This window comes from Gopherus flavomarginatus, chromosome 3, assembly GCF_025201925.1.
Source record: "Gopherus flavomarginatus isolate rGopFla2 chromosome 3, rGopFla2.mat.asm, whole genome shotgun sequence".
Taxonomy (NCBI): domain Eukaryota; kingdom Metazoa; phylum Chordata; order Testudines; family Testudinidae; genus Gopherus; species Gopherus flavomarginatus.
In genome coordinates, this window is record NC_066619.1 from 113,958,655 (window position 1) to 113,968,684 (window position 10,030).

Genomic DNA, 10,030 nt, shown 5'->3' on the forward strand with positions numbered 1-10,030 from the left:
CTTGTAAGTTTCTGTGATATTTGTTGTGTTGCTTAATTGTTGGTTAAGATAAGTTTAGAAAATCATTGCCTGGTTGTATTCTGTAGCTGCTTGTCATTTTATATAAGTTTGATTAAGTTAGGGGATAGATAAGGTTTTTACTATTTGAATTTGTCTTCCCACTGCCCCAACCCCCCCCCCCCCCGAGCTCCCCAGTCACTCATTGCAGTCTCTCTGCTGTTTAAACTTGCAGCCTGTCTGCTCTCTGTGTCTCCCTGAGTTTAAATCTCCCTCTGTAGTGCCTCTATCTTTGGTTTCTGCTCCACCACGTGCTCCTCTTCCCCCATCCCCTAACCTCATTCCTCTACCACTGCCTTTCTCTCTCTCTCTCTCTCTCTCTCTTTTAATCCCTTCCCCCACGTGTTCACCCCGCTCCTACTGCTGCCAAACCTCGATTGTATTACTGAAGTCTAGCATAAAACCCCATTGGTTACCCTTTTTCTCTCTCACACACCTCACATTTTATATTTACACCACTGTGACACATTTTTACCTAGAGTTGTTGGTTATTTAACACATTTTACCCATAACTGTTAGTTGGTTATATGCTGCTGTGACACACCCTTTACCTAGAAATTGTTAGCTACCTGTTACATTTATACTTCAGTGTTAGTTGGTTACCAACTGTATTGTACCCCACTGTATTGTACCCCACTATTGAAACCCCCTATACTATACTAAAAGAACTCCCTCCCCAATTGCCTACCTTAACAAACCCCATACCCCTCACTATTAAATTTTCCCTGTTTTTGCATTTTCTTAATAAAGTTTATTTTGCACCCCACCTGTGTGGTAATTGCTCCCCAAGATCCCATATACCTGCAGGCAGGGACACTGACCTTGTCCTTAGTCTCTTGAGCTCTCCACAAAAAAACACATCCTTTTTAGTTCTTATACCTCTTTTCTCATGTCATATATTCAAGAACCAGAAAAATGCTTACGGTGCTTGCCAGTTAAACCTTAGTCATTAAATTGCTGGTTCTATATTTTTTATGTTTATATTAAATCTTTCCTAGCTTTTGGGGGGTATTTTAGTTTTGACCAGAAAGCAAGTGTATCTAAAAAATAATTTATACAGAAAATTAGATAATTCCAAACTGGAAATGTGTCATTAAACATTGGTAGATTCTCCATCACTTGCCTTTAATTTGAGATTCAATATCTTTTAAAAGAACCATCCTGTTCAACCAATAGTTATTGGACTTGATACAAAAATACTTCCGTGGCCTGTGTTGTACAGGAAATCAGACTAGATGACCACAGTGGTCCCATCTGGCCTTGAAACATCTGTCTTGGATGATTTAGAAACAATAAATCCTGCATCTTGGCAGGGGTTAGACTAGATGATCCTTGTAGTCCCTTCTACTCCGATGATTCTAAATCTATGAAAGAAAATCAACATTTAGGACCAGATCTTCTATTGGATGTGTGTGTGCAGCTGCCACTTAAGTCACAGGGAGGGCATCAGTAGCAAAATTTTGTCCTTATTACATTTATTGAGGTGCTGGCTAAAGCTCAATAGTGAAGTTTTTGTTTCTGCGGGGGGCAGGGATGGTGTTTGTTTTATTGCATTTGAAGTTGGAATTCAATATCTTTGCTATATATGAAGAGTACGGTGTAGCATTAACAAAATTACAACATGGCCAACATATCTTATTGCTGTTCTGTAGTGATGCCCTGAGATAACCATACAATTATGATAAATGCAAAATGGTGGTCCCAGATTAAATGCAACTGATTTTTAAAGATGGATTTGGGTTCTTTTTTCCATGAGGATGCCATTATTAGAAGTTTGTTTTGGTTCCTTAACTGTATATTTCCATACCTTTTAATATATCTGTATTTCTTTCAAGTTTAACCTTAACTCTGAATTTTCTGGGTTTGCAATGCTTGTGTTTGGGATATTTACAACACCCCTGTAGTGTATTTTATGCTAAATGACTTTTATGCGTTCTCAACTTTATCTCTCTCTTAACATAGTTTTGATCTGGAAAGAACAAATCTGGTGCAAAATTGAAACAGTTTTCTGCAATATTGATCTGTCTGTGCACAGATGTGTCACAAAGATGCAGGCAAACATTAGCGAGGATATGGATCCCTAAGACCTTCACTTGCTTTCTGCCTTGATAGTCACATAAAATGCATGTTGTGAGATACACTGTCAGGATATTGTAGATTCTTTAGTTGCATTTTTGAAGATGGAAAATATTTATGTGCCTACAGTGTCCATTATTATACAATAAGATTTCAGCCAGTGATGGCCCATTAAAATCTAAGTTATACTCTCACAGAGAACACTGAAGCTTTTACTGATGCTGTGAAAATCACCACACTGCAGCATTTATTTAAAGCTGCTGATGCCATCCTGAGAATAGCACTGACATTTTTCCTGCAGTTAAAACTTAATAGCCGCTCTCTCAGGTTGTCTTTGTCTAAAGAGTCATTTTTTATATTTTCAAACATTCTATGGCAAGAGGTCTCACTCTATTCAGATGTGTCAGCTCAGGTGTATTATAGTTATGAAGCATAAGATGGCTAGAGTCAACATATGTCACCATTTCCACACCAATGGCCCATTCCTTCAATCCTTACTCTGGTGAACAGTTTCATTGAGGTACCTTGAGTATGGACTTTGTAGAATCACCTCCCCTCATTGTACAATAAAACAAAAAAATAAACTATTGATTCTTTTAAAAAATCTCCTCTGTGGCATGTTGTCATCTCAATTTAAAATGCATAGAGGATTTTTTGTTTTTATTCATGTGTTCTGTTCTGAGCTAAAACAGTTGTACCGGGGATGTAGGGTGTTGCTTAATTAGGAATTGAGTTTTGCAGAACATTATCTATTTTGCACACTAGTTTGAGAAAATCAGTCATTTTTATTGTATTTCTAGGTTTCAGTGGATAAGGTTTTAAAGACTCTGAAAGAAAATGCGAACAAGGCAACAAGCATACTTCTTACTGCTATACCTCAAATAGGTTCCATGGACTGGACAGAAACGCTGCATAACATGAAAGTAAGCACAATATTGAACAGGTTTTGGGGGGAATATGGGGGAGAGGGGAAGGAAAGAAGTACGTGCTTTGTAATTGAATGGCCTGCGATACTGCTATTCAAAACACCCTTTAAAAATTTTGTGATTCAACAAAGTTGCAATATGCAATGAAGTCACCAGGGGAGAAAGGTTCCTTACAGAGTTTGACAAGCTTTATTGCAAACAGCTTGCCTCAATTTTACAGCAAGTATTTCAAAAAGTAGAGGGATATCTGCAGTACATGTATTAAAGCTGTGGTACTCCTATAGCAAGGAAAAGTACAAATCTGTGTGAGTCTCCACATTACAGACCTACATCTCTATTCAGTGGAGAGCTCAAAATAATTTTGAGCCAAATGGGAAGGATTAAACCTAATTGCACTTGTGAGTTTGCAAAAGGAAAGTTGTTCATTCGGTAACATGAGGATAACAGTGTAGCTGTTCAGAATTCTATTCACCCTGGCACTGTGACAGTCGATGCACAAAAGCAGGATTGCTAAGGTGAAAAGGAAATATCTTTTCAAAGTGTTATGGAGAGAGAATTTCAGACAAACACTTTAAAAACATACAGGGTTGGCTTATGCAAATTCCGCATCTCAGTTTCATCCAGTCACTTTATTCCTTTGCCTAGGGGAGAGAATCTTTGTCTCAGATGTTAAAATGTTGATCTGTTTCCTACTTCTTCCCATGCCTTCCTTATGCACAAGCACTTCCCAACTCCTCTTGACTCCCTTACTTTCTGGTGTCAGAGGAGCTGAGGGGGACAGAGGGCTGCGTGGGGCTGTGAAGGGCAGGCAGCAGAGGGAAGCAGGTGTGTGTGGTGATCTGAAGGAATGAAGGGCTGTGTATTGGGAAAGGAGGCTGTGTTAGGGAGAGTGGTGCTGTGTAAGGGAAGGAGGCTTGGGGACAGTAAATGAGACCAGTCTCTGAGTGCTGATGTCTCTGCACTTTAAGGGGTCCCCCTGTGCTCCTCCCTTAGCACTTGAAATGTGAAGTTCCAATAAAAATGTTATTTTAAAAATCTGTGTTTTCATATGGTCCAGTTAATGAAGACTCACATTTCCTCATGTTTTGGATCTATTCATAGTCACACTGTCTCAGGCAAACTCAAGCATGAACCCTTAAACAAGTTTAAGCTTTGAATTGACCGTAGGGTAGGTTCACATGGCTACAATCCAACACCATGGGATGGGTCCCTGGCTCACCTCTTCCCTGCTCCAGCCTTGATAAGCCCCAATATTGCTTTATCTTTTTCTGTCATCTGGGAGGGGAGTTTAGTTTCCTGTAATGCTGTCCCCTCCTCCCAACACCTCTGTAGGAGGCCAGCTGGATCGCTTCACCCTCCTGCAGTCTTTGGGATGTTGTGATGCAGGTAGAGGAAGCGGTAATAGCAAAGTCAACCGTCTTCCTCCATCCCAATCCAGAGAAGTCATCCTCAGGGAAACTGACTCCATTTTTTTTTTAAATTGTAGGCTTTTTGGGTTGTTTTGTTTTAATTAAAAATGATCCAGTGACCTCTGTTTGACCCACAGACATTTTCAAGTTCACAGTCACATGTCTTGCCACGTCACCTGGCCACTGTGGGTATGTCTGCATTGCAATTAAACATCCATGGCTGGCCTACGTCAGCTGGCTTGGGCTAAGGGACTGTTTAATTGTGGTGTAGATGTCTAGGGTCCCAGAGCCATGGAGTCTATTCCCCTAAAGATGATTCTTGTGGATTGGGATGGGGGGAAGAAGGTTGATTGGTGGCTACCCCCTTATCCCGCATCCTGTGAGCCCGAATCAGCGGATATGGACCAGCCCCAGGTGTCTAATGGCAGTGTAGATGTACCCTGTGTGTACTTCAGTGTCAGATGTGGGGTTGTCCTGTCAGTTCATACATCAGGGTGGGGCAATGCTGCTGGCTGGAGAATGCTGAGGTTCCCTGTGCCCTGAGCAAAGAAGCTCCAGTCTTGCCCTTGTTGATTGTGGTCAGGTCTGAGTGTTTAAGGAGTGGAGAAAAGGATACTGGCAGTAGCTTTTGGAATTTGGGGTGAGGGGCTTGGAAGCTACTAATGGGGCTGGGATCAGGAATAGGGAATTGCCTGATGTGAATAATTGAGGAATTGCTGGGTTGGAGTCCTGGAAGGAAGTTAGGAGGATTAGAAGTTGTGCCAGGCCAGGAGCACTTTGGGAAAGTGGTCGGAAAGTCTGCAGGTTGAGGAGGATGAGGATTTTTGAGGCACTTGACTAGTGGTAAATAGCATTAGGGATTGGACCTTATTGTTTGTAGATAGGGAGAGAAGCAATTATGGGATGGAGTAGGGACAGAGATACGCTGGGTCTGTGTTATAATTGAACCATACATTTAAAAAATCCCCTCCCCTACCTTGGAGCGAGGCAAAGCTTTCTTCCATGTAAATTCTTGTTTGCCCCCTTTAAATGTCAGCAGTTTATTTTGTGATTAGATTTGTTTTTCTGCACCTGTCCTCTCTTCCTGCCTGAACTAAAAACAAAGTGGCAGCTCCCAGCTGGTATTCTGGGGCCCTGCTACACAGGTGAAAGAACAACCACCCCTTCCATGCTTCAGCAGCTGAGTGCTTATGGACTGCTGTAAAAGGCCTGCTTCCATGAACAGTAATTCTCAGAAGCATGATATTGGGTTCAGAGCCTTTGCCCTCAACCCCTACTGATAAGAACACCTCCCCTCACCTACTCTCCTTCACTCTGCTCATTACTGTGGGTGGGGAAACTTACTCAGGGAGGCATTTGCCTCTTTCTCCTTCCCCTGCCCCCGCATCTTGCAGCTGAAGTTTGCATGGGCCAGCCTCCTCTGTTAGAAGTTTTTGCAGTGTTTAACAGAGATGTTGAGTGAAATACTCATACTCCTGTGACAAGATTTCAGCATAGCATCTTTCACCTTGTCTGTCATCTCTTGCCTGTTCTCCTGTCTTTTGCTCTCAGATATATCTCTGAGCACCCTCCCTGTCCTCTCCTCAGTAAGAAAGAAAGTGAACCTTAGGTTGGAGGTCAAAGATATAAAAATGAGCTTTTAACAGTTTCATGTGGGTGTTTTGTTTTGTTTTTTAACTGTCAGCTCATCTACAGAGAGACAAGGTGGGTGTGGAAATATTGGACCAACTTGATGAGAGAGAGAAGCTTTTGATTTTCATGAATAGCCCTTTGTTTGATACATGTTTAGACTTGCTCCTTATTTAGCATATCCATGAGGTAGTCTGAGTTTGTTACTATGATCTTCTATCTTTTGTTAGTCATTTGTCTAGGGAAAACATTGGACAGAGAGTCTCTTCGCTGACCAGAGTTTCAACTCATGGGTTAGGTGACAATCAATGGTGGTGTCATTTGGACTCAACTCAAAAGCACAATACAGTTTAACACAATGTGACACAACCAGCAGTCTTGGCTTGAGAGAGGCTCAGTACTGGGATAGAAATGAAATTTCATGTTAAGACTGATCTGCCTTCTAGAGCACATGTAGGGAAGTCTGTTCACACAAACGCCTTGATTCTGCAGTGAGTGCCACACAAATAGACTCCAGTCACCATGCAGAGCCCCACTGAGTTTTGGGTACATTTAAAAAAACAAAACAAAACCCCCCACACACACTTGCCTAGATGTTTTAACTAATTCATTTCAAAGGCCTATTATATATAGGGCAAATTGTATTTTAACATGTTGGCAGATCATGGTAGATAGTAGGTGAGAGTTTAGGGTTCTCCTTAACCGGTTAACACATGCTAAAATATAGCTTGCCCCTGTCTACAGTAGGGCTTTAAAATGTGTTTCCTAGCTAACGTTTTTTTTTTCTGTGTTTAGTTGTACCCTAAGTGACATGCGTATTCACTACACATGTGAGGCCCCAATCCAACAAAAGTTTATGTACATGAGTAACTATATTCATGGGAGCAGTCTCAATGAAGTCTGTGCAATTAAAAGTACTCGTGTGAAATGGGATTCCCAGCAGGGTTTACTACAGGATCAGGGAGTTGGGTCCAAAAGGGCCAAGCTTCTCTCATTTAACTCGGTGGAAATTTTGAGTGCTCAACATCTCTCAGACTCTGATGCTCAGCTTGGCCCAGGCCAGTCCCATCCCTGAGTTTCATGAGCATTGTATTCACTGCATTCTATCTTAAGGAAAACAATCGTTTCTCATTACTTCCAGTTTTCTGATGCTTGGGGTTTTTTACATAAGTTAAAGGAACATGCAAAAACTCATTTTCTTTTTTAGCATTTTTGTTATTTTCAGAATTTTAGGATTAAGTTTACTTATAGATTTCTGTAAATCCAATGGGTGTGACCAATATGCTACTTTTAAAACAGTTCACGTACCCAAATATGGGACTTTACTTAACTTTAATTTTTAAAGCTAAGTATTCATTTTAATCTAATACTTTGTGGAGCTGATTTGTAACAACAATCACCAGTTAGTACGTATGGAAAATTGTAATTATCGGGTACTAGGTTCACAATTGCTGGAGGTTAAAGGGTCTGTTCTCCCTGTCTCACCCTCAGTTTTTTTCAGGGCTACTGCACGGATCAAGAGAATTCATACCCATTTGTAATCTGCATGCAATCAATATGGTTTGCTGTTGAGAATGCTTTAAAATTTAAAGTTATTTGTGTGTGTATATTGGGATAGGGTGTATTCAACTGTTTTGATTTTGTATTTCAGTGTACTGTGCAGTGCTCAGTCATGTTACCAAAACATTAAAAGCATGGATGGACTCTGAAGTTTGGATGCTCAGAAGAAAGGAGAGGATCAGTCTTGAACACCTGAACAGTTACAATATTTTGGGAATTTGATGTTTAGCATGAAAGAATACAGTAAACGTTGCACTGGTCTATTTCTTGTCTGCTAGTAAAGTATCATGCTAAAGACTGTTGAAGAACTAACCAATAGCCTTGGAATGTGTTGATTGTATGAACTGGTAGGGCAGTGGGATAAGGATTCCATAACAAATCATCATAGTTAAGATCCTAGTACTTCTTTTCTTGTTTACAAACTTCAGATGAGAAACAGTGCTTCGTTCATCCTTTGCTCAGTAATAGCTGATCATTCCTGGCCTGGATGAAGGCAAGAGAAGAGGAGGGGTTAGACTGTGTACTCTTATTGATCTGTTTAAAAAAATAGAGACTTCAGAAAGTTAAAATGACAGAGCTATTAGTTGCTTTGCTATCTCCTTCTTCTGAGGGCAAACTATCTTTTACCACAAAAATATAACTGAAGGACTATAGGTTACTTAAGAAAATACACTGCAGTATTTTTATATTTTTTTTTAATATATATTTTACCTGTATTGATTTTCACTGTTCTCTTATGGAAAAAATTGCTTGCTGTGGGGTTTGTAACTTGGACATCTTAAGCCCAAATTTTAAAAGCTTGTCCACTTTTGCTGCCACACTGTTTCACCATAAGAAATTGTGCCAACTGTTTTGCAGCAGCAGTAATTTTGAGTATAGGTATCACCATTTTAAATGTTTACTTGATTGCATGAACAAGTCAGGAGACAAACACCTAGATCTGTGTGTGCAATTGATTGCAGGCACAGATATTTACAGGTACATAAATATTCCTGCAAAAATGAGTCTGGATTTGAACCTCTTTAAAAAATGAGGCTCATGAAACCAGGTGAAATGATGTTTCTCAATTTTAGCTTGAGCTGCTTGAGTTTGGGAAGGAATAATGTGCATCACGGATCTGATCCAGAGCCCACTGTAGTCACTGGAAAGACTTCCATTGTCTTCATTGGAGTTGGCTTTGGCCCTAATTAACTAAAACTGAAGTGACAAATTTAGCACACCATTTTGGCCTGATGCCACTGTCTGTTCTGTACACCAGGGGTAGCATTGTCTGTTACATTTTTCTATAGAATTCTTTTTCTTTAGTTTTATTCTGATTTCCAACTATGTTAGTGATGAATGTATCTACTGTTGATTGTATCCAATGTATATATTCATACACCTCTGCATCTTCTACTGTATATGCAGAATGAATACCATTTGCCTTCAGGAAAGTAATTCACTGCTGCTTGTCTAATAAATGAACCAAATGTAACCTCCTGCTTCTATAAATTGTGTGGGAATGGCTTTGTTTTATTTCTGGACATTATTCAGATAACTGAGTTTAGCTGTTTGGATGGCAAAAATGCTGGATAAGCATGCAGTTAGTCTATACAGTAATTCACCAACACAGTGTTAATTGGAGTTGAAAATCTGAGAGCATTGTACTACTTTTGTGTACACCTAAGCAAAACTTTTCATGGTTAAGCTGAAGAGTACATGAGTTTAGATCTTAAAGACATATTTCAGAAAGTAGAAATCCTGCCAAAATAGTACAGATGAAAACACAAACCATGCCAGGTGAGAAGATTAGAAGTGAAAAAGGCAAATTATCACCAGTTGTTAAGCTAAAAATGAAGCCCTGTGTGAAGAAAAACTAAAGATAAAGTATTTAAAAACACTTTAATTGTTGTTGTTATTGTATTGAAGTAGCATGTAGGAATCCCAAGCATAGACCAGGATTCCATTGTTTTAGGCACTTTATAAACACAGAGTGAAAAGACACTGCTACCTAAAGAGGCTTACAGTCTGGCTACATGTGTGTCTCACTGAAGGCCCTCGAGACCACTAAGATTAAGAGCGAAATTTAGATGTCAGAAGATAATTTAGTTCAACTTTTTTGCATCAGTCATCATTACTACAACCAGAGTTCTTTGAAAAAGTGAATAATTAAATCATCATTAAAAGGTCCTCCATAAAATATTAAGACAAACAATCCTGATTGTTGTGGGAAAGATATGGCGTGAATTTAAAATGGGTGAAGCAGTAGAAAATAATTGTAGTAAAAGGTGGATCTACACTTAAAAATTAGCTCGATCTAGCCATGTTGCTTTGGACTATGACAAATTTTGCACCCTGAACACCATAGTTGGGCTAACATAATCCTTGGTGTAG

The 10,030-nt window shown here is 39.8% G+C and overlaps 1 protein-coding gene across 3 annotated transcripts in view; it reads left to right on the forward strand.

Moving 5' to 3' along the window:
* MTAP (methylthioadenosine phosphorylase) overlaps positions 1-9,148 on the forward strand; it is a 63,978-nt gene extending 54,830 nt beyond the window's left edge. For all 3 annotated transcript variants that reach the window (XM_050943235.1, XM_050943232.1, XM_050943233.1), the window contains 2 exons: positions 2,934-3,056; positions 7,749-9,148. In XM_050943235.1, coding sequence (XP_050799192.1) covers positions 2,934-3,056; positions 7,749-7,787 — 162 coding nt within the window. In that variant the 3' untranslated portion in view covers positions 7,788-9,148. The remainder of the gene's footprint in view (positions 1-2,933; positions 3,057-7,748) is intronic.
* Positions 9,149-10,030: the final 882 nt, after the last annotated feature.